General features: G+C 41.5%; 1 protein-coding gene and 1 long non-coding RNA gene across 7 annotated transcripts in view; both read right to left on the reverse strand.

The window, feature by feature from the left end:
• DPF3 (double PHD fingers 3) overlaps nucleotides 1-24,861 on the reverse strand; it is a 193,899-nt gene that overhangs the window by 12,847 nt on the left and 156,191 nt on the right. For all 6 annotated transcript variants that reach the window (XM_019282288.3, XM_039551924.1, XM_039551925.1 and 3 more), the window contains 2 exons: nucleotides 2,339-2,451; nucleotides 956-1,037 (listed from right to left, as the gene is read on the reverse strand). In XM_019282288.3, the coding sequence (XP_019137833.2) occupies nucleotides 956-1,037; nucleotides 2,339-2,451 (195 nt within the window). The remainder of the gene's footprint in view (nucleotides 1-955; nucleotides 1,038-2,338; nucleotides 2,452-24,861) is intronic.
• Nucleotides 11,305-24,845, reverse strand: LOC109143796. Its single transcript, XR_002044157.3, has 2 exons — nucleotides 23,985-24,845; nucleotides 11,305-19,319 (listed from the first exon to the last, which is right to left on the reverse strand). It is a non-coding gene; the product is annotated as an uncharacterized LOC109143796 (long non-coding RNA).

A 24,861-nucleotide genomic window follows, 5' to 3' on the forward strand; every position in this document is an offset into this window, starting at 1 on the left:
TTGGCTTGAATAGGATATCAGATATTCCTAATATTGGAGTTGCCTGTACTTTTCTGAAGCAGCCTCTGCTGCCCTCACTTTTGTGTCCATATGTTTTCTACATGAGTTACAATGCTACTGGGGTGTGCATTGCAATGAGGTGTTTTATATTTTCACACTTTCAATATACCACTTCCCAGTGGAACAAAAACCTTTAGCTAATTATTAGCTGCATTTCAAAATTTTCCCCTCCTGATTTAGCTTCCTTTTTACCAAAGTTACAAACATTAGCTCCTGATTTGTAATTATTCTTGTCTTGCCCCTCGTGTAAACCGTGGTCACTCGCACTCACAGATCTCCTTGTCCAATTCTACTGCTCTCTGAGGATTTTAGTCAGAGAACCTATAATGGTAAGAGACTGGTTCCTCTGCTCCACAGCCAAGTGACAAAGCCCAACCAGTCGTAGGATAGTCCGATTGAACCCCCTGCAGAGGTCATAACTGCATACCAAAGGTAGTACTGACCACAAAACCCTCACCCTCCATGTCATAGAGTGAGGAAGGTAATTCCTCTTAATCCAGTCTCCTGACAACAGGCTCCAGATGTTCCAGAGAGGACCTCCCTGTCTGGGGCTTTCTCTCTGGGACTTAGACTTCTTAGGAAGTCCAAAGTCCCATTTCACAGGCGCCCAATTCAGTTGACTAAATTGAGGTGAGCAATGACATGTGGGACATCCAAAGGTATCCATGACCCACAAAAGAGCCATGTCCTGGAAGAGGAGGAGACCAGGCAAGACTTAATAGGATACCACAGATCACACTAGACCTTCATATCTATTCATTTTGTTTCTTTGTAGTGCTACCTCCGTTTGCTTTGCTACTGTTTCCTTAACCCTGCATAACACCTTTCCGAAATTCTTCCCTTCTCCACAAAGACTTTATTGTGATTTTCAAAGCAGACTTCAGTCATATGTTACCTTCTGGGGGCTCAAAGACTGGTGGATTCAAGCAATACATGTGATAGCCACGGTCACAGTCGTCACAGAAGAGCAGCTGGTCCTGAGGCAGGGTTGTTGGAGAGACAGTAGGGAGAGAAGAAGAGGAGAAGAGAGAAAATGATGTAAATTAATCTCTTGCCAAGATGAAAACATAAGTAAGGTAACCAGCAAAGCTCAGCTGGGAATTCAGAGCTGCAGCAACAGAGACTAAGAGACTACTGGGAGTATAAAGGCTACAAGCATCACATTTGTTCATCCATGATCAACCACCATATTCCTCAGAGGCTGCAGAAAGCCTCTCTAAGCACAAAGGCAGTTCAGTTTCTAACTAGAAAATCACAATGAGAAGTGGAGGAGTTCCTGTCCAAGATGGCCTCATGATGCTAGAGTAAAAGCTGTTATGCCAGGGATATGCTGTACTGAGAGAAGAGGACAGGCTTTGCTAGGCTCCAGTGTCACCATGTGCTGATTTAATTCCTTCAGAGGAAACCTTTGACTTAGTTTCCCAAAACTCAGCTGAGTAAATTTTTTGTGAAACAGATGGAAATTACATGACCCCACCATGTGGTCTGCAGCTCTTTCATATATTTGGGGTGAAAAAAGTTGCTCTGAAGTATCCTGTGATTCCTAAGGCAGAACAGCTCCCTAGTTTCAGATTATTTTTTTTATGCTAAAACAAAAATGAAATCTCAGGCCTCAAATTTATTCTGCTGTAGGGAATATAGTGTTAACTAATCACCTCCAAAGCTCTCCAGCCACTGTCAATTTTTCAAGGTTCTCACGGGCCACCAAGGGCCCTTAGCATCAGATTTTAACTGCAAACCTCACAGGGAGGACATTGCTCAGCTGCAGGCTCTGGAAATCACTGGAGTAAGTGATTAGGTGAGGCCTAGCCATCCCAGTTCAAATGGTTTCATGTTTCCCAAGTCTTGTAATTACATTTAAAAAATCATTAAAGAAAGTAAAGAAAATCAGGGACAGAAGAACATACTTCCCTCTCTTGGGTTATCATGTATTCACATCTGCCTCTGACTATCGTACTGAAAATACTACTTTCTTGCAGCTCCCTGCAACAGGAATTCATGGCCCCCAGCTAATTTCTATTGAAGAAGTACACAAACCACAAGTATCAGCATCTTAAGTGGCCCTGTATGATACCCATGGTAATTTCAGCACAGACCAGTGGCTGAATGGGGACACTGGGGAGAAGCCCATCTCTGCTCTCAGGGGTGGCTCTTCCTTGGAGATGCATGGAAGCAGCAGTAAAACAGCGACCCACACCATTGCCACATGCTTCTCAAGGGTGGGCACAGCAGCAGCTTGCAGTGATGCTTATTTGCATGAAAAGGTAAATAGACTCACATCGTTCTCTGAGGTCCCACAAAGGCTGCAGGATTTGCACTCAATGCATTGCCACTGATAGGTTTTAACAGCCTCAGTCATGTTTGTGGTGAACTGCAGGCAGGTCGGATGTCCTGAGGAAGATCGGAAACAACGGTCATTGTTAAGGCTCACTTATTGCTTGTTAATTAACCGGTATTAAATTTGGGAACAAAACACACATGGACATGGACTGATCACAACATGGGCTGCAACTAACAGATACCAAAGAGGAAAGCAGGCATTAACCCTTTCGCTGCCGGGCACAAGAGAAAATCAGAGTCATCTCCACCCATTCCCCATCAGCAAAGCAGTTTTATTCAGAGCTCTTAAAAATGGTTTGGCTTTCAGTTGGTTTTCGCGGGGGTTTATTTTTTTTTTTTAAAGAAAACAAGAAAAAAGATGAAATCAGAAACAAACCCAATTTCAGAGAGAGACCATCCGTCTTAATAGAAATTGGACTACAGTTTCAATTAGTGTTGTTTCGACCGGAACGAAGGACCTGGTGGAAATGAGGTTATTCTCCATTTCACAGCTTCCCTTCCTGGTGTCCAAATGGGTGGAGCAATTCTGTAAACTTTGCTTAAATGGAAGCAGTAGCGTACAGAGAAGACACAAGACAGGATGGAAGGATATAGCTTTTAATTTTTTTAAGAGCTCTGCCACTAAAGTTGGTTGGCACAGAAGAAACCAAATTGCACAGCTAACCTTCCAGGATCAAAACAAGAAACTGAAAGGAAAAAAAACCCAAGCCAACTCCCACAATGAACTAAATGAAAGGAATAAAGAAGGGAAAGCTAGCAGAACAGTCACATCTAATTGGGAAGGACAAATTGCCAGAGTTACAACCCCCGCCCCTACATGCGTGTCGACTTCAGCTTTGCAAAACAGCGGTATCACAGTAGCAGGGTCAGCAATGGGCTTTCTGGAGGGGAAAATACAAACAAACAAACAAACCAAAGGTAGGATCAGTGTTCCTTCTGCAAAACAAAACAAGACAAATACACCGCTGAAATAAAGTACTGTACTCCCAAACCACCCCTACCAGGCTGAGACATTGCCTAAGTCGCCTGCAATAAGCTCCTGCCTGCCTTCTTGGAAAGCCTCATTATTAGAATCCCTCTCTGACACACGTAAGCATTAGCACTGTGCATAGTCAGGGCAGGGAGAGTCAACTGCTCGTGTGTAGAAAAACTAGGGACACAGGTATGCACATCCAGCACTGCTGCCTGCTACCTCTAGAAACTGGCGCCATGAGTTGTGTGGGGTTTTTCACCTCTACCCCACCTGCTGTTGTTAGACTACAACCAATGGATTGGAAAAAATCTTTTCCACTTCCACCAGCCTAAGTGCCTTTTTAAGAGAGGAGAAAGAAAGGCTGTTTCTCCAATAAGAAAAAAAGGCATGTGTATGGTAGATGTGGGCACAGATGTGCCATCTTCATTACCAGACCTATCAGCAATATTTTGCTGTGTCATCACATCGCCCGTCACTACCCTACAAAAAGTTTCTTTTTCAAGAAAGTCAATAGAGTATTTTCCAGCTAGTGAAGCAAACAGTTGCTGAGAATTGCTGGATAAGGGAATAATGCTGTAGGGAATATATTTCCTTTATGTGTCCATGATACCACCAAATGCTGTAATAAGAATTTTTGTTCTCCAGTTATATTTGCATGGTTGTGATACAACAACTAAGCCTGTCCAGCAAAGAAATGTGTACACATAATTATTAAAGAAATGGAATAGAAAATAAAGGAGATATTTAGAGAAGGAGGGATCAATGAAATTGTTCATATCACTCTTAAGCCTTTGGATAAAGAAACATCTTGACAAATACTGATGAGCTCAGATGGGCTAAGAAGATCACTGGGTTTTGAAGCCCTTGAAATGTCAGCACAAAACAAGTGACAGATTTTACTGAGATTTACAGTGGACCAACTAAAGTTCTGGGGACCTTGAAACTACAACTATTCAGAATGAAATGTGACAAGATACCTTTTCTTGCTGAGAGGACCACATATACTTTCTGATACTACCAAACTTGCAGAACCTGACATGACACTGAAATGTTCCTCCAGATCTGATTTACACTAAATGCAAACCTTATTCCAACATCAGTAAATAGAACAAATGTGCCACACTACACATCAAGGAGGAATTCATCCCAACAGCAGAGAGTTGCTTCCCGAAATGTTGTACAGTGCTGGAATATATCACAGAAAGCAACTCATACAGGGAGGTGAATTAATCAGAGTTAAATAGCTTCAGTCACATTTGAAAAGAAACAGAAAGAATGGAATCAAACCTACAGAAATAAATCCCAGCTAAATGCATGTACATCTTTACGTGCTCACTTGGCTGTGTACACACATTGCTCGTTGCAGAGACTCCAGCTGAAGACCCTTCCTTTCTAACACAACATGAGGGTCAAGGTCCTGTTCACTGCTTTATCTCTGTCCTTTCACAGCCATTCCTGCTCTCTTCCAGTTATCAGTCTTGACTGTTTTGTTCATCATTTGCCTCAAAAACCCCTCTGCAGATCTCCTGTGCTGCATCTCACATCAGTGGTGCCTCATCATTGAAGTGATACATCCCATATTGCAGAGCACTTCTTAAGAACCACAAGCCTAAAAGAAATGGTCTCTTGTGGGCTGTGGATTCTTTAGAAAAATTAGTAGTAGAGCAAGGGCCACAGTGCTTTCTTTTTAGTAGCAATGCAGAAATATTTTGCAAAAAACATACCAATTTATTCACTCCATTAGGCTCTCTCTCCAAGTACTGTGACAACAAGAGTAGAGTCTGTATAGCTGCAGGTTGCTCTCTGTTAGGGCTTATGCCATGTGTAAGGCAAAAACAATGTCTTTCTTTGGCCTCTAAGTCAGATGCTCTTTCACATTAAGCAACATTCCTTGTGGTGCCATGACCCCAACTTAATATCATTGGAAAGACTATTTTTACTTATGCTATCAGCATGATGAGGCACTGTAGTGTATGGCAAGCACGCCATTAGATACTCAAAATATTAAAATTCTTTTTCCTTCCCTCCCTGTTTTCTCCTTCTTCACAATCTCTTTCTTTTCCTGCTACTTTTGTTCAAAACCTAGTGTTTTACATGCTCTGAGAACATTCACACATCCAAGACTTCCTGAGGCAGTGTTAGTGAATGCCATCCCTGCTCCATATCACAGAACTTCTTAGCATTCCTTCTGTGTCAGAATACCTGAACACAAAGCCCTGTAGCTGCATGTGGCAAGCTACTACAGGTAGATTCAAATTCCCTTTTCTTCCTCCCTAAAAAAAAAAAAAAGAAAAAAAGCTAGTTCAGGCCACAGGCCACTTCTACACACAGGGCAGTCCAAAATGCAATTCAAGTTACGGACACTGTGGTAGCACACAAGCCAGAGAGCTGAAAGTCTTCTTGCTATGTGTTTAAGGTGGAGAAACAGTCTTATTTCACCCAATTGTGTGATGAACTGCATTTGCTGTGGCTAAGGTGTGCAGCAGAGTCTGCAGCTGAAACTCAGTTAATAATTCAGGTGGTGGCTCCACCCTGGGAAGCCCTGGATCACTCTCACAAGTCTGTTATCAGCTCTGCAGATCTAATGGGGGAGGAAGTAGCACGTATTTATGGTGTCACCGAAGTCAATAGACAGACCTCTAAAATACAGCGTGGGAGCAGTTCTGTTGAAGGAGAAGGCAATATGTTAACACTGACAGTTTCTAATCTACCATAACTATTCTCCACCTAAACTTTTGCTATGCTGCAATAGCTATAAACAACAGACAGAGACAATAAAACTCGCAGTGAGGTGTTCAACACCTCTTCCCTTTGTCTTAAAACAATATTTTAAAGTGTGGCTCAAGTTTGAAAGCTCCCTCATCTTTGTCAAAACTCTCTGGATCTGAACTCTGAGACCGAGACCATATTTTATAGAGACATCAGTGTTTCACATGCCAATGGCTTTAATTGTACACTATGTCTACCAGACATCTGGTCAGAGGAATGGGGAGGTGAGCACATTCAGAGACCATTTCTTGTATCCTGCACCTGGTACAATTGCAGGCTGATGGGTAAGATAATTTTAACATAAATACCCTAAAAAAAATCTAAAAATCTCTTCTGCTTACACTGGCTGCATAACACTAAAGACCAAAACTGACAATAAAGGGCAGGAGCAATCTGCTGCTTCCAGGCACTCTGTGACCAGTGAAGGCCTTAGAATGGCTCATTAGTGCTTTTTCAATAATGGATTCTGCACTGCAAGATTAATTGCAGCCATGTGCTCTGTCACACCCGCCACAGACTATTTAAGTTAACAATCCAATCAATAACCTTTTTCAAACAAAGGCCGAGATTATGTTGAGGAGGGAAAAAATAAGCAAATACTCTTTTTTAAAAATAAATGTGAAATTATTCATACAGAGTAAAAGGAATTTTTATCCAGTTTCCATTTCTTTCCATTCTCTTCACAGTATAGTGGTGGGCTTTTTAATCAATAGCATGATGAAAACTCACAGCCCTCCTGGCTATATTGCATCAGAATTTATTCCATAAACTTTCAGGTCTTCAAACGACTATAAATACATATTACAGATATAATGACCTATGTTACGGGAGCCCCATCCAAATAATGGAAGATTAACATGGAAAGAAAATGCATAATTTCCTCCTGCTAAGACTGAATGAGGATCGTTGTGGCCACTGCCATCATTAGACAGAATTATTACCATTATCTGTGCAAAAGAAGGGAAAGTTGTAATTCTAATAAGTGATAAGATTTTCTGGTTATGATTTAAAAAGGTACCCCTCATTTGTCTGTCTAAGAAGGGATGCTTACAGATATGCAGAGTCAACAACAGATGGATTAGAAAGGGCCCTTAAAAACTCAAACTACCTAAGCACACTGAAGGGCTTGGCTCTGCCAGAATCCCAGGGCTCAAGAAATTGCAGCTCCCAGAAAAAGACCAAACATTCCTAAGGGAAGAGGTTGGGGAGCTCTTGGCATTTTCCTGGCCCTTCCCATCTTGCAATGTGAAGGTGTTACAGTGTAGAGCCATATGCCTGCCTGCTCAAATGGAGGTACTCATGAACAGAAGCCTTCAAAAGTGTTGGGGGGGTGAGGATCCAAGGCACCACCTGCCACACTGTCTCTGTGATAGGGGAAAGCAGGAGTATTTCATTACAGAAAAATGTAACAGCTTTCCTGGCGGCCAGGACAGGGGTAGAAGTTGGAGGCTGCAGGTGAAGAGCTCTTGTCTCACCCCCATCAGCACAGGGCCCTGCTGAATCCAGCTTCTTAAGAAAAACATATAAACAAACTAAAGAAAGTCTCACTCATTGGCACCACACTGGGGTTTGTTATTATCAGACAGGAGAGGAAATATCACCACTGTGAATTTCTGTGTCCTGACTGACGTGAGAAAACCTAGCTGTTTCTCCCAGTGTGTTCCAGCAGTGCCAACTCTGCTAAAGAAGGGAGTCCAAAAGGACTCAGTGATTCCACGGAATAGTCTGGTCAGTCTGATTTGGTCAGAGACCAATGCTCCTCTATTCTAATATGCCACAACATGCCAGTAATTGTGGAAGAATTAATCCCTTTAATAATTGATGGATGTCTGAAATCACTCAGATGTAGAAGAGCTTATAGTTCCTATTATTTCATTTTCTGGCCCTATAGTTGTTCTGGCCAGCATGGACAGAGCTTAAACTGAGCCCACAAAAAGAGTAGGGGCACTCTGCTGCATTAGCACCAGGACTGGTGGCCAGCTGCACCCCAGAGGTGGTGGTTTGCTTCTCAGTACTGCCAGTTCCAGTGGAAGAAGTTATATAAATTACAAGCAATCGCTCAAATATTTGGCACTGGTACAAGAGAGCCCACTTTAATAGTTCACCCAAGGGACAAATAAAACCCCTGTGCAAAAGGTAGTGGTTCAGTCCCAGCTGCAGTTTGGCAGGTGTAATTGGAGTCAATGGGAACTGAGAGCAGGACAGACCTGTGTTTGAAAGCAACTAATGCCAGGGATATTGGGGAAGTTATAAAATGGTGGTGTGTGGCAGGTGGCACTTGCAGCTCACTTTCCTGCACTGCCCTGCTGTTCCTTTAGCCATGCAAACACCAAAGGGCACGGGGAGCAAAGGAGTAAGCTCCTGCCAAAGCACCCCTAATCTCCAGGCACTCTCCAGAAAATTTCATTGCCTGAGGAAAGTCCACCCACCAGCTCTACTCACTCCCAGCTTTGACTCTACAATGCCACATAATTTCCTCTGAAAACTTTTTAAGCATCAAGAGCATCAGCTTGGATAAGGAGCCTGGGTTACAGAGGGTATATGAAGAGCAAAGCTTGGCTCAGGCCACTCATGTGCATAAACAAAGTGCACCCAGGGAGATCAGCTGTGGACAAGGCAGTGTAACTCTGTCTGGCACAGGGTGGCAGGAGGAACTGGGTGGGATTCAGGGGTGACCTCTGGAGCATGCAAAGGGACAAGCCAGGAGTGAGTTATTCTGGGCTTCCTAATGGTTTGTCAGTCAAATCACTCCCCACACCCCCATCCCTGTGGTAGCAGATGCCCATCTTACAGGAAAACTACTTGAGAAATGCTTTAAAACAGTTTTACTGCAATAGGTCTGTGTGTGCCTGAGTACACCCCTTCCTCAGCATGCACAATCCAGCCATACATATCTCAGCAGGGAGAAATGAAAATAAATAAATTACAGATTTTAGAAGTCTTTAGAAACAGCCAACAATTAACTTTGGTACACACAAATCACTGCCCTGGGAGAACACCCTGATTTGGGCTGGTGATGCTGCAGCCAGGCCCTCTGCTCTGTCTTCAGGCTTGCCAGAGGGAGGATGAGCCTGGCCAGGGTTTCTGCTGCTCTGTGGGTGTCCCCGCTCCGGCCAGGGGGACAATGCTTGGGACAGGCTGAAATCCGCACCTCCATTTCATATCTGCCAGGGGTTTGGGCTGGGGCAGGTCTGGGGCAGAGGCCTGTCCCTCTGTCTTCCCCTCTGAAGCCAAGCACTGGGGACTCAGGCACGCCTGACACACGCTGCTCTTTTCTTTGCAAAGATGCTGTGATAATGCAGAACTGAAGCAGCAAACTGAGCCCTGTGCATTTGCAACCTGGGGGATCAGAAACAGCACCCAGCCTTAGAGCCAAAGGAGATGCCACGTGCCCCAATGCCTTATCTCAAAACTAGACAGTACTCGGCTCCCTCTTCTTCCAGACTGGCCCCTATTAACCACTGTTGGCTGCTAGACAAAATGGCTATTTCTTGCCTAAGAAAAATAATGTGGAAGCACTCAAATAACCCTGTACTGAAGCATCAGCTTGTTAATGCACTGGTAAGTCATGCCAGCTCTGTACAATTCCTGGGGGTGAATTAGGTCAGAGTGACCTCCAGAAAAACCACCAGGCTGCATCGCTGCGTGCTGCATTATGGGTAACGATCTGCTAATTGCCAGGAGGCTCTTGGGCTGCTTACCAACACCAACAGGAAGGAAACCTGCCTGCAGGCACCGCACGGACTCCATATGCCGGGGACATAGCTCCTAATAATGAGAATAAACCCATTTATAGAACATGAACTGGCCAGGAGGACAGGCACTGAATGCTAATGCTGCCCAGGCACTGCAGCTCACCGGGGTTGCTGCCGGAGACCCCCAGCAAAACCCCTGCGTGGAGAGGGGCTGGCTTTGCATTTGGTTGCACAGCAAAGTAGGGGTGAGGTAGATGGAGATGAAAATGCAGGATTGGAAGAAAGACTGCTTATCCAGGCAAGATGAATCACCATAACCTGGAAAGCCAACACCCCCTTTGCCCCGGGGACATTTTCGTTACCCTTCAACAAACTGCAGTGGAAAAAAACCTCCGGCACAGCTTCGACCTCGTCGCTATGCACTGCAGGCTCCCCAGCCAGGCCAGCTCACACACCACAGAGCCTTCAATCAACTGGCAGGCTCACTAAACCCTTTCAAAATGAGCAACCAAGCAAAAATACTTGGTCATAAACACTAAAAATAGGAATGGAGGATTGGGTTTTGTTTTGCTTTTTAACTTGGTGAAGCCAGCTCTTCCTAGTGCATTAAATCCACCTCCCTGGCAGCCCATTTAGAACATCTCCTCCCCCCTGGGAGAGCCAAAATCCTCAGCTATAATGAGAGAAGTAGGGTGGTGTTTAAAATGCTAGGGAAATGGCAGCCTGAATAGCCTTCCGCAAGCACACTGCCTTTGTTAAACCCCCCCATAAAACAAGATATCAGCACTGCCCCTCCTCCCCTCCCTTTAACATGACCAAGGATTCTGCTACCTGCTTGAACCCATATTACTGCCCAAATACCTGGTCCTTCCCCAGTACCTCTGGTGTTAAACTGCCCCGCTAACACAGCCACAGATGGCAGCATGCCTGCAGGGATGCCCAGCGCTGTCCATGATATCAAGGCAGCATTTGAAAAGACTCCAGTGTTTTCACACTGACCCAAAAAAGGGTGTCTAACCTGAGCCAATGGCAGCAGTGGATGAGATGCATCACTTCCCCAGAGCACTCCGACAGGGGCTTCTTTGCTGGGATTACGTGGGAGAGTGCGACGAAGGTGATGTATCGTGACATGGACATCACTAAAAACAGGCCATGTTCACCCAGTCAGTTCAGAGAGCATCCAGACAACCCCACTGCACCATTGTGCTCCTCCTCAAGCATCAAGGACCATGGGGAGAACTTCAGAGCTGATTTCACCCATGAGTCATGGAACAGACATCTCACAAACATAACTGCCACTTGGAAACAGGGTAAGCTGATTAATTTGGGGAAAGGAAAGGGGAAAAGGAGAGAGTATTACAAATCTCTGGAGTAACTTTTTCTAGAAAGATTAAGGAATGACTCTAGAGTAATTCCCTGCCAGCACAGTTCCAGAAATTTCAAATCAAATGGCAAACTTCAGAGAAATTATTTAAATGTCATCATTTTAATACTAAAGAAACTAAACAATGCAGAAGACACCATGCCATTGCATAGACAGTGACCTCATTGGTCTTACATGAGGTAACCGCATACCATCTAGGTAAAGATACTCAGCACATGATGGATAAGTGACTGATAATCGATGTGAACATGATGAAATGCAAGAGGTCTGTCTTTCTCACAGAAGCATAATTTACACTGCTGTTAATGTGACTGTATATTCAGACATAAGTAGAACTGCCTCGCCCAACACAAACAAGACCAATTCCACGCAAGTTACTTTGGTCCCTTGTTGAGTTAAAGAAACCCTTTCAGCTGCCAAACAGGCAGTGATCCCCATGCACACTCTCCATTGTTTGTAAGGCAGTGTCAGAAGCTGGAAAACACTGATTTTTTTTTCCCTTCTCTGTCAGTCAAAGCCCCTGTTTGGTTGGGAATTTTTAAGTGCCAATAGAGATTTCATCAACAAGAGAGCCAGTTTTCACTTCCCCACCAAACTCCCAGCAACATCAATATCTAGAGGGAAGTAAAAGCTATAACCACATGCTGAAGAGCATCAGTGTGAGAGTGGTAGGAGGGAGTGAAATTTCTTTGTTTACTCTCTAAAAAATGCAGTTTCAAGGTGATCTAAACATCTGAGTGAAGGAGTGAATTTGAACAAAGTAGTTTCAGTCAAAAGTAAGTAGGACGGAAGAAAGGATTAAGAGGTGGCAGGGCGAAAAACTGATTTTCAGAAAGGTTGAGACATTTTGTACCAATGTCTCACAAATAAGAAGTTGGACTTTCATTTTGGAGCAGTACCTTGCTTCAAAACTGAACTCAAGGGAATTGTTTTTAAGAAAGAGAAAAAATAGTCACAAATGAAATGTTTCATTCAAGCCTGTGCGCAGTTGGCAGAAGGAAAGGGCCATTTCATTGAGAAAGAGAGATTGTGTTTCATTTCAAATCAAACCAAAATCTTTTGTCCTCACTATGGTATTTTTCAGTTCAGTTATTTCAATGGCTTTTTTTGTAAATGTCCAACAAAATGCTGCCAGAGATTAAAACAGTAGGATTTTCTTTTTTTTTTTTTTCAGTGGAAAACCACCTGATTAAAATCCATGATCTCTTTTCTTAGAGCTCACCAGACCTTCCACCCCAGATTAGTCAAGTCAAAGTCCTGGCCATTCCTTAACCGGTAACAAGTGAGCAGTGCTGCTTTAACCTACACAACCAAAACTTTATAGCAGCTAAATATCACATCAGATTAAACAAGAAATTAGCTAGTTCCACGGCAGTGGACAATAATGTCCCTCATTAAACAGTTCACTAGTCTTGCTATTTTTCAGCACCAAAGGAATCGTTCAACAAAGCCTATACAAAAGTGGAATATTATTGTATTTAATTCCAGAAAATGACCTTCCACAGTACTACAACAATCTGTGACTCTTCTGACCCTGCTCTTAGCTGGCTGCTCCATTGGCCAGCAGGGCTGTTGCTCAGTGGTTCTGTTAATGGCCAGGAAGTTGGGAAATCCTCTCCTACAGGTTGGTCTGACCAGGCTCTGGGTAGTCCAAGTCCTCTCACTTTTAACAGCTGTTGAGAGTGTTCATCACCTACAATGTTCTCTGTTAGGTGGGATCCCACCACCCACAAGATGTCTGGAAATTCTCAGTGATAGCTGCACTGAACCTAATGGGGACTAATTCTTCTTCACATGATTCCAGACCTGTAAATATGTAAACAGTCACAGAGGAATATAATGGCCGTGGATGTCCTTAGAAAATTCATCTCCATTCTTTCAGCTCACTAAGTACTTGTAAAATCTCACCCTTAATGGAAGTGAGGAAAGGGTCTTGGAGAGCTAGTTAATGAAGAGGCTGCAAGGGAAATGAAGCTCCCTAACCCAGAGAAAGTCCTTTTCTCTAGAAGAAGGAATGTACAACTCTTGGCCATCTGCATGCTTGAACACTACAACAGCAAATTCAACCTAGAGAGAGTTTGTGGACAGTTAAAAACTATCCTAAGCGCCTAGGCTGATGGACACATTCAGAGACACAGTCAATATAGAAAGATCTGAGAAGTCCTGGAACCTGCTCTTTAAGAAGCCAAAGGCCAGATATTCCAGCAATGGATGAGACTTCTGACCCAGAATTCACTGTACTGTAAAACAAGTTGTTGAGCCTGGGGAAAGGGCTTCCTTTCCTGGGGAAAGGAAGGCTTTAGTGTTGTTTAACATATTTAAGCCACTCCCAGCAGAGCACTGATGTGAGGCAACTATGATTTGTACCAACAGGGGAAAATTAATTTCTCAAACATAGACTTAAAACCATTCCATGCAAACTCCACTGCACGAAGTGCTACATGAACTTGAAAGCTTTGTCACACTGGTTGACACTAAAATAAAAGTACCCCTTTACTGACAGCACAGCTTTCCACTATTTCACATCCAATGACTTCCTCTCACCTTGGAGAGTTGGCCTCAGTACTGATTCCTGAAATCGTCATGTGAAGAATTTAATGGCTGTTGGCTAGTGAAAGAAATACAAAATAGCAAGCTAAGTCTGCAGCAGTGCTTGACAAAACTATCTCCAGCATTATTTAAAATCTCTATTCTGTTTCAAAAAAGGAGGCTGTATTGAAAAGATTTGGTCTTTTCACTTCCTGCAGTCCACAATGAAGTCACTGATATGAGGACACTTAACAGCAGAGACTGAAGAAATGTAATGAGAAAAGGCTTCAGTCCAAGTAAAAAATTACTCTTACTATGCAAACCTAGATATAAACTAGATTTTACTGAGAATTGGTTATGGAAGATGAGCAACACTGAGAAATTAAACCCCACTCCGAAAAAACCCAAACCAGTGTTAAGCCATTGAAGGGAGGCTGTGTCTGTTCCCACTCAAGAGGTACCATCCATCAGCTGAGTTGCCAAAAAAAGAAGTACCCCTCTGCAAGCTCTCTCAGGCAGGCAGCAGAAGTTCCAAGAGCTTCAGCCCACTGCCCAGCTTCAGTGTTCAAAGCATGTTGCCTTTTCCTTAGCAGTGCCATTGTTGGCCTGTAGGTCATTCAAAGTTACCACAGCTGTCTTAGGCAACGTCAAGCAAACCTGTTTCTAATTATGGATAGTAATATTAGCCACAACACCATGCTCCAGAAATCTCTGCTTTCATGAAGGTAAATGCCATCCTTCTCCCACCATGGTTCACCCACCATGGAACCATGAAGAATTAGAGGCTGCAAAGACAAAACATCATGAAGTAACAGATGAGACAGTAGAAGCTTCTAACACACACTGCAAGAGCATTTGTTGAAACAGCATAAAATGTAGTTAGGTCTTCAAAAATATACTGGTGAGATGCCACAGATGAATGGCTCTCATATTATGTCATTAAAATCAAAGTTAGGGCTTAACTGTGGCAAATGTCCAGCTTTAGTGCAGCAAACAAAATACAATCTCTATACAATAATTTCCAAGGGATAATGGAGATCTTAAAAACATCAAGCCACAATTTGGACACACCCAGCCAAAGCTGAGGGCAGTAGTCATTGCTTATGTGCTCTGCTATGCATGCCTTATGTAGCTGAGGTCTTACTCATCCATCTTCAACAGCAGGGATGGGACGGGGTACAGAGAAATCTACATCATTGCTAATGAGAATTAAAAGCTTTGGTTTAGAGAGAAAATGTTATGGGGCTTTTTTATCACCTATAGGCTGAAGGAATTAAATACAAGTAGGGCTCACAGATCCAAGATGGAAATTTAATCAGATTTCTTTTCTGACTGCAGGCAAAAATTCGGAATAAATCTTAAACCAGTGCAATATTCTAGCTCAGGCCAAAGCAAATTAGCTGACACTCTTTTCACTCCACCCAGAGAAATCAGGATTCCAGCCCTCAGCCTTGCCAGGCTTCATCTCGGTCTCAGCCGGGGGAAGCACAGCTTTGGGGGCACCCATTAACTGCTGCACTGCTGAAAGACATTTTTAGTTCCTCCTGCTGACATCTCTCACTCTCACTGGCAAGAGCCATTCTCCAAACAGGAAAATAAGATCTATTTATGTCAGCATAAATCTGTTCAGGGGCTTATCTGTTCAGATAATTTCTGCAAAACTAAGATTTTTTCTTAACATTTCTAATTCCAGGCCTGTGGCTTAAAAAACTTTTGGAAAACAAAAAAGAAAATAAAAAAAAGACACAAAAATGTTCAAAGTAATAAGACTTGTGTAGAGACATTCCTTGGAGTATGGCAACCTGTAACAACAGCTCTGCTGTGGTGGGAAGGATCCCATTCATCTAAATAAGGTGTTGACAGACATCCATAAAGGCCAGTTTCAACACACACATTCACTCTGGCTACCTTAGCAGGAATGTCTCGTTCTGCACTCTGCATCCCTCACACTGAGGACAATGCAAATGTCAGTCCAACATCTGCATAGGTCTCTCTGTCCTCTCCAGCACAGCAGAAAGCTCAAGAGGGGCTTAGAGAAGAACAGAAACAGCAGCACTGACCAGGAGCCATCACATACCCTCCCCTCCTTTCTCTGCTTTCGGGTAGGAAAATATTACCTGCCCCCACGAAATCCTTATAAAAAAGTAGTTCTCTAAGCCTGCAGCTCAGATCATTGTAAGAATATCTGACATCAAACCACAAAAGGAAAACGGAAGTTTCTAGTAAAAGCAGCAATGCTATCACTCAGTGTGCACTCTGAAGAGACTCTCACGGCTGCCTTCTCAGCATGGCTCAGAGATAGTTGGCACCTGCCCCACCTTTTCAGCTGCCTCTGGTCCCCAGTGCACAAGTGAAAAGGAAGGAAACACCTTTTTAGCCACAGAACAGCTGAGGACAATCCACTAAGGAGTCCATGAGCTGCTCTATCAGATCCCAAACAGGTCGCAAAGAGTCACAGTAACTGAAGACAGGAAAGGTAGCTGAAACTGCCTTTTTGATTCCTCCTTCCTACAATGAATTGGCCAAAGGCCTTGCATGGGTAAAGATTAGGTCTGAAGGCAAGCAGTGAAGTTTCCAAGTTGTAATGACTCGAAGAAAGAGTGAAAAAGCAAAACACTAATGGAAATTGAAATTACACCTGTGAAAAATAAAAATTTACATGGAAAGGCTATAAAAGAAGACCAAGAATAGTTAATTATCTGCCATGAAGACACACAGTCTGTCACACCCAGATGTTAAGAATCAGGCAGGTAGGAGCCCATCTGTGTGACAGAGCTTTATAAAAAATAACAGCAAGCCATATTAGGGAAGAGGTCACACAGAGAATTTCCTAAAAAGATAGCATCCAATCTGAAACAGTATTTCCTCTTTCTCTTTTCATTCTATACAGACATATCATTTATCTAATACATGTAAAGGGAAAGGGAAGGTTAATGCCAGCACTGTGAAAGGCAAAGGGAACCACAGTTTCCTGTTACTCCAGTGACTGGATTGGAAACAGCATAGGTAGGGGCAGAACTCCTTAAGGCAATGTCACTAAAATCTATGCAAACAGCTATCATATAACTTAGACTCCAGCTTTGACTCCAAATTACCTTAATGCAACTCTATTCATTTCATGAAGAAGGCTATTAAAATACAAACACATTTAGGAAGATCCTCTATTATCACCAAATGATAGAAAACACTCTTATAAAAAGTCCTATACAGAAGCACTTTTTTATTTCCTGCCTACCTTCACTATAGCAAGTAACAGGACCATTTTCTGCAGTCCAATGAATGGAGAAGAGAAAGTAAAAGAGAAAAATTAAGATAATTCTTGGTTAATGTCATGGTTTGTTAGGAAATACCAAACAAAATCCAGGGACAAAAGTCACAATTTACAAAATGGAAAAGGGAAACAAAATCAATAGAGGAGGAAGTTTTATTTTAAGCTTCAAAGAGAGTATTATAAACAATGGAGAGCTTAGAAAAGTAAATGTACATGTATGTTACTCAACAATGTCTTTTTAAAAGAAGATTATTTGTACTAAAAAAGACTTTGTGGAATTGCTTTGGGAAAATAATATTTACAGAGGAATATACAGTAAGGAACGCTGGAAGCAGAATTTTTATTTGGAAGGAATATTACACAAACTGAACACAGACCCTACAATGTTCAAATCTTCATTACAGTTGTGCGTCTTATATTTTGATGAAATGAAAATTTATTTCTTTTTTTTTTCTCTAGAGGCAGTTCCCCACTGCAAGTTTAGAAACCAACAACATGAGCAAAGCAAACCCATCCTGCTAAAGAGCCCAATTAGGACACAAATTGTCATTTAATTTAGTTGGAGCAGGACTACTTTACATGGTTATTTTTGACTTTATGTTTTAATCTGGGAAGATTTAATCTGGGAGAAGGGAAAGAGAAGAGTGAAAAATCTGCTGCTACTGACACATGGAAACTTGTCAATGAGATGAGTTTGAGTTTTAAGTGTGCAGGAAACAGAACACAGTACCAGGTTTTTTGTCAGCTTCACCTGTCAGCATGCATTTTTGTAGACATTTTTTTTCATTCTGAAAGCCACTGTAAGCCACATTAACAAAACTACTTTTTTTCTGCCTATACCCTGAGGGTCAATCCCAATAATTGTTGGTATGGTTTGCCCTCAGTTTGCTTCTCCTCTGTAACAGGGGTGCCAGGCAGAGTGAAGTCCAACACTCTTCTCCTAGGACACAAGGCTGTCCTGCATCCCTACTAGACTGCATCACACCTGACACTGAACAGACCTGTGCTAACCACTGTGAGCAGATCTGGCAGCCAACAAAACCCTCCAGTGCTTGTACGAAGGAGAACACCTTTTTCACCGAGAAAATGCCTAACAACTTAGAATTTGGGATGTGACCATCCCTCCCCACTGCCTCACAGGACAACTTAGGATTGCAGCTGTGGGAACTTGTATTTTTCTCCTGCATAGTAACCCCTGTTGCTTATTGCAGACATGTGGTTGCACCTGTATGCTTTTCCAAGTCCACTACCACTTCAGAAAGGGCTGAAGTACACAAGTTTTCTACACATGAGATCATCCTTGACAGGAAGATCCATGCCAAGAGCACTTAACATTTAGATACTTCCCTTACTACCAACTCACAGTCAACTGTGGAATTACCAAAGCAAAAAATTATACAAAAATGAATGGAGTTGTTTTCGATTTTTAAACCCCTCTTTCAGCAGAAGTATTTCACAGAGTTGCTCAAGAGCAAACCTCTTTTACCATGCAGAAGAGACACATCAATCCTACTGGGAGAAGACAGTCCTTTGAAACGGACACAAAATCCGAATGATTTTGATGAACAAAAAAATTCAACCACTGAGCCTGGTCTTCACTACTCCAACAGTTTTTGTTCAGATTTGTGCCTAACACAGTACAGTAAAGTAAGTTTTAAGCATCTAACAGGATAATATTAAGGAGAAAATAAACCAGAACAATCTTCACTTACCACATCCAATTTTCAAAAAACAAAGATACCCAGCACATGTATGAATGGCTTCTTTAAAGTAAGAGAGAGAGCAGAGTTGACCTTTATTTTCATTATTTAAAAAAAGTTTTTTCCTTAAAGTAAATATTCAGTCTTTATTTTACAGTAAGTGCTTTTTAAAATTTCATGTCTTCACAAAATTGCATTTAAAATTTGAAGTAAAATGTATTTCAAACAAAAATACTGTGCAACTTCAGCACTTCTTTCTTAAATATTGAAATAAATAAAATAGTTGTCTTTTTCAGTTTGTTTGTTTTTCAGTCAGTTCTATTGTAGATCAATTCCAGTCTGACCTGGGTTTATACACACACTTAAAAGGAAGTGAAATCAAGACTTCAAAAAACTTCTTTGTATTGCACCAGCTTAGGGCATCCCCAGAACTTCTCTCAACAGCCAACTTCCCACAGTCCAGGCTCCTGTGCCAGATGGAACATGGGTACGGAAGAGTCAGGGCAAGGAAGGAAGTATCAAAGCATCCTGGCTTCTCTCAGTCTTCTTCTGAAATGTCTTGCTTGAAGGCTGCTGGAATCCATGAGGGCAGGGCTGACTGCAGAGGGAAAGGCAATACAAAGTAAAACTAAACAAACTCAGACAACAAAAGCAAGTGTTCAGAAAAAAACCAGAAATAGCACAAACCAAATTTCCAACACTGCTTGCATTCTAGTTCCTTGAAAATATAGCTCAACAGACTCAGCTTCAACTGACTGTGGAAGCCATAAATGAACACAAAGCAAACAAATCGATAAGAAAAATCATATCCAAAAGAAAGGGACTGAACACTGTCAATCTTTCTTATTGGGAACATCATTAAATAACCTTCATCATTCAGCTTAGATAGCTGTCTCTTCAGTCAAGGTTAAGACCTTTGCTTATGAAATCCTGCTCTAATTACCTTGCTCTACTACTAATTATTTGTAGGGAGCCACAAGTGTACGCAGCATGGCACAAAAGACATTTTCAGAAGGCTAAATGATACACATGGGGTGGCAGCAATGCGATAACTTCTGGAAAGAATGAAAGGTTGCATTTTGCATTGCATTTATTCTGTGAATTGACTAAGTTACATACTGCTAAGATCCTGAGCAGGATTAGATAGCAAATAAAATAATCTCTTCATTTCCACAAAATGCAAGTGCCTCTTCCCATGTCTTCCCACATCTCTCATATCAGTTCTGAACTACATAAAGGTCCAAAATCTTAGGAGCTGCCAGAGACCAAAAGAATATGAACTGGCAGCATCTGCTTAACAGAGCTATCAGGCCTGGAAGTCCCAAGAGCTGGAGTTTTTTTCTAAATGTTATTACAACTTGTCTTCTCTGAAATTGGCAACTTAGCATTCATGGAAATACAGACAGGGACATGGAAATAATTCTGATTCAATTTCAGTATTCTATGGTATTTATACAGGCTGGATTTTTTCGACACTGGTAGATGTCTGGCAAAGAGAACAAAGATTGGAAGGGTTTATTGTAATGGCTTAGTCAGCAAAAATTCATCCTGGCTGAATTCCTGCACTGTGAGGTTTATCAAAACAGCCCCATGACAGCACTGAACTCATGTACGTGCCTCATACTTCACTTACAGCTACAAATTTCATATAAATTTTAAAAAAAAAACAAAAAGGAGACTATGAAATGGGTGTTTATTGGAAACATCTATATGTGTTGCATCACAAAACACACTGGGAAGATTTTGCAGTTTTTATAATGAGATGACTCCCAGAGGGGTCAATAAAATGTTTGCTTGAGGAATTGATTCAGTAAAACGGCTTTCCATGGGGAAGAAGCAAATTGCATGAAGAGCCAGGCTTTGAAAACTCCATAGTTTTATAGTATTTGAACTATTATTTTAGGGCCCATCTCAAAATATCATTGCAAGAATTAACCAAAGAAAGGCAGAGTGGGCAGGAGAGAACACAGTGGTACCCCAGCACAGTCTGGACTCTGACTCTCTGGGTGCAGTTCTTGTTTGCTCCATGCATCAGCAGGCAGCAAACTGAGTCTCTGTCTTCAATCAAGAGCCTTAGCTGAGGTCTGTAAAATGGCAAACTGGAGCTCAAAATGAATAACTAATGTAAAAGCTCAAAGGCAAAACAATGTGGGGAGGGGATTCTAATAACACATTCTGCTGAAACAAATGGCCATCTCAGAGCTTGTCTACACCATACCAGCAAGCGTATTAACCGGGAGGTTTCATTCAATAAAAGCAGTGGCTAAGAAAGCCCAGTGGTAATCCTTCTGAAGTCAGTGGTAAAGTTCTCTCTGGCCCTTGTTTCAGCAGCCTGGGCTCATTATTTATGACCTTACCACATATATACGATGTTATTCCAAGCACATTACATATTCAAGAAATAAATATCCAGCCCACAAAACTGGAGGGTGCCTGGGTGAAAGGAAGAGATGCAAAGTGAAGCAAGTCAGATTTCAGTTCCATTCCTGTTCCATCACATGCCTGGTTCTCCTTTTATTTTTTAATTTCTATGCCAGAATCCTGTATTTTCTTAAAATTTTCTCAATGTATATTATCATGATTGAAAATTTATACTGTTTTCATGAAAGAGCTGAAGTCTGTCCCTGCTAAAATTTCAACTAATTAAATGCCTCAAAAGGGAATAGGCTAAGGATCAGTGCACACTCCGTGTAGCCTTTCTTCTCCCTTATCAGCTGCTCAAGCAGCATGCCACTTCCTTTATTCTCCTGCTCCCATCTGTGAATCAGAGTTAGCAGAGGACAACTCAGGAAACTATGTGTGTTTTCTAATATCCTTTAGTATGGAGCACTGGAAAGGTGCCTGAGGAGACAGCTTATATGATTAAACACAGAAAAGTCTGCATTTAGGGCCTGAAATGAAACACCCCTTTATTCACATTTCACATTGGGGTTGTCTTATTTTGGTTCATGGTTTGTGTGGGAGCATGTGTTTCAGGAGACTCTTTGGACAGGCTTGTGCCAACCTCCCTGTAGTAAGGACATCTTTGGAGGAGAATGGGAATAGCCAGGGTTCTGATTAGTTGAAGGGCTACACCTTTGAAGAATTTATGAAGAACAGAAAGTTTCATTGAACTGCTGAAATCACTGGGGAATAAAGAGCATCACATTTCTTTCTGATTTCAAAGATAAATTTTTAGTTACAATACAGAATTCAAATTGCAAATTTTTTTTATGCCTCCCTAGTTTGGTTTGGGACCTACATGCCCTTTAAGATATATTTGATACTGTGCAGTTCCCTCATTTCTGAACTGGTTATGTTAGTGTCAGACTCCTTTTTTTTTTAAATTGCATTTATGAAACCTTCTCCTATATATTTGCTGCCTCGTTGTCATCTTCCCCTCATGAGAGGGTCTTGTGTAGCAGCCCCTTTGCTTTGCTTTCATCTTCCTTCATCTTAGGAAGTACCAACCTTCTTTCCCTGTTCCCAGCCTTCACTCAAGCACTACATGTCCTGAGAATATTTCATTTCCATGTCAACACTCCATGCAATATTCACCATTAACACTACTTTACAATCTAGACTTAAACAAGTACTCTTTTATCTTCCAACTCTACATCTTAATTTCCTCGCTATGATCAATGCCTTCCTATGGTCAGTACCACACTGCTCAGCCTGCTGAACTAAACTCATGTTGGTTATCTCAATCCAATAAGGCATCTTGAGGAATCTAAGAACTACTCTCACTCCATAACAGTGAATTAATTTTACCTTACTTGCTCTCTCAGGACTATATTGAACGAGTGAGCATTCATAAACACATTAATGACATAAATAACTGTGAGGATATTTTCTATGCTATCTGTAATAAATGTCAGCTGGCAATTCGTATGCACTTTGTGAGCTGTTGTGGTTTCTTTCTGAGGGTACTGTGCTACTCAGTTGTCACAAAGATGGGTGGTTTGGTTGCAAAAGGATTAAGACTGTATGCATTGTTATAGTAACTGTATTTGTGAAACTAAGTCAAAACTTAATGAATTACTGGCATCTGATTATTATTTGTATTCCAAAAGAGCCCAGAATGCATTAGGCATGGTTCACAAAAGACAATGTTAAGGACTCCACTTGGAAAAACTCCATTTAGAGTATGCCTCTTCTGCAGTTTATGCAGTGATTGGAGTTCTTCAGAAAGATGTACTTGGGTAGGTTTCAGCTACCTAATTCAGGTGCTGCAAGGACTGAGCTTTAGTAAATACAGAAGAGTAGCAAGACATTATATATTTATCTTGCACTATTTCAGAGGAAAAAAAGGACTGGTTGTGGAAGAAATGAATGTTTTTATCAGTTAAAGTACACTTCTCATTGACAGGATTATGTCACAATATAATTGATTTGACACTTGATTGATTATAATAAATCAGGAGAAACACAATAGCAACAGAAAAGGATTATCAAAATGGGGAAAGCTTAAACGAGGCTTTCTCCTGGCAAGTATGCATGGTTCTGGCATGCACTGTCCTTTGGTATACACATACTGAGGTACTTGTAATGTTTTCTAACAGCATCCTGAAGGCAGATTATTAATGTAATCTAGACATCCATTGTTTTATAGTCTGGATTAATGCCTGTACACCTAAAAGCAGAATTTGTCCACTGCTCATTCCATGTCTAAAGAGAAAAATTAAAAAATCAAGAGGCTGAATTGTTTCTCTTTTTTTCTACATGGTTGGAGGCTGGGGGAGGGAGTTGAAATTGCTCTCAGAGACAGGTTACCCTAGTAAAGAAACAGGAAAAATGGAGTCCATTTGGTCTGGCTTCATTCATTACACATATCCAAATTCTTTATTGCAAGGCTGAGACTTTTACAAATATCAATATCACACACCTACAGTTTAAGGATTAGGCACTGTCCAGAGAAATATCTCCTTTGCCTTTGCTCTAAATCAGGTCATGATTTCACCCTGTTTGCATTATATACATCAGTAAAAATAGGTCTTTAGAACTTAATCTAGCCCCTGCTCCAGGGAGATTTTTGCCTGCATTAGGGCAGCAAAACGTAACTACACACTGACTCCTTTTGCATCACTTCTGACTGTACACAAGTCTGGATCCTGCTCCCACAAAACTTCCATTGGCTTCACCAGGGGTGTGAATGTGGCACATACTTATAATACAATTTAATCCATGGGACTTGCTGCTACAAAAAGCTCAGTCAGGGGTCTGCTGAAAATCCAGGGCACAGAAATTTCACAATTGAGTGAAAGACATTTCAGCTTGGACATACCTTTCAGATCCTGTTGCATGTTTCCTCCTTTCTGGGAAAGTTGCTAGGAAGGGAGTCACTCTCTTCTCCATTGCCCTTGGAACTTTAATTAGTATTGCTTTGGTTTATTTCAAAAGAAGCAATTAAAAAGCAAATAAAGTGTCTCATGAGACACTACAGAGAGAAAAAACAGGGCAACACAGGAAAAAATGCTGTGAATTGAAATTTAAAAATGGAAAGAAAAGTATAGGTGAGGTATTTTTCCGTGTCATTTCTTCCATGATTCTGCTTCTCCATTTGTTTTGCCTGTGATGTCTATGATTTGCCATTCATATTCCATCCCTATGCTTGGAAATTGCTGTCCATCAAGTGAAAGATGAAGGAAAAGAAAAAAAAGGTAGAATGGTGCGGGGAAGACACGAAGGGCTGCAGGGAGATCTACTGAGTGTAAAGGTGTCCAAAGGAGATGGAAATGTGCTCCCCAAGGCCATGGTCTTCAATGGTGCTGCTTGTATTTTCAGGCTGTAGCATAGCAGATGTATGAGAAGAGCCAGACTTCACATGCTACAGTAAGTGCAAAATCTCGAAATGCAGAAGCCATCACATCAAGGGTTTCCTTGTCCCCTGATAGAGTCTGCCCACAGTGGTTCTCTAGAAACAGTTCTATTATCAAGTAGACATCCATTGCTTTTTTGTTTTTTTTTCTATTTTTTTATTTAAAAAGTAGTTTTTCTAATAATATATAGAATATATAAATAATAATAATTAAAAAAAACTATTTGGGTTTACTTTCTGTTCTCCAACCCATCTGTATTTTTTGTGGTTTGCTGATATATATATTAAAAGACAAGAAAATCAACTCTGCTCACTATTAAAAAAAAATATTAAATCCATTTTT

This window comes from Corvus cornix, chromosome 5 (genome assembly GCF_000738735.6).
Source record: "Corvus cornix cornix isolate S_Up_H32 chromosome 5, ASM73873v5, whole genome shotgun sequence".
Taxonomy (NCBI): Eukaryota; Metazoa; Chordata; class Aves; order Passeriformes; family Corvidae; genus Corvus; species Corvus cornix.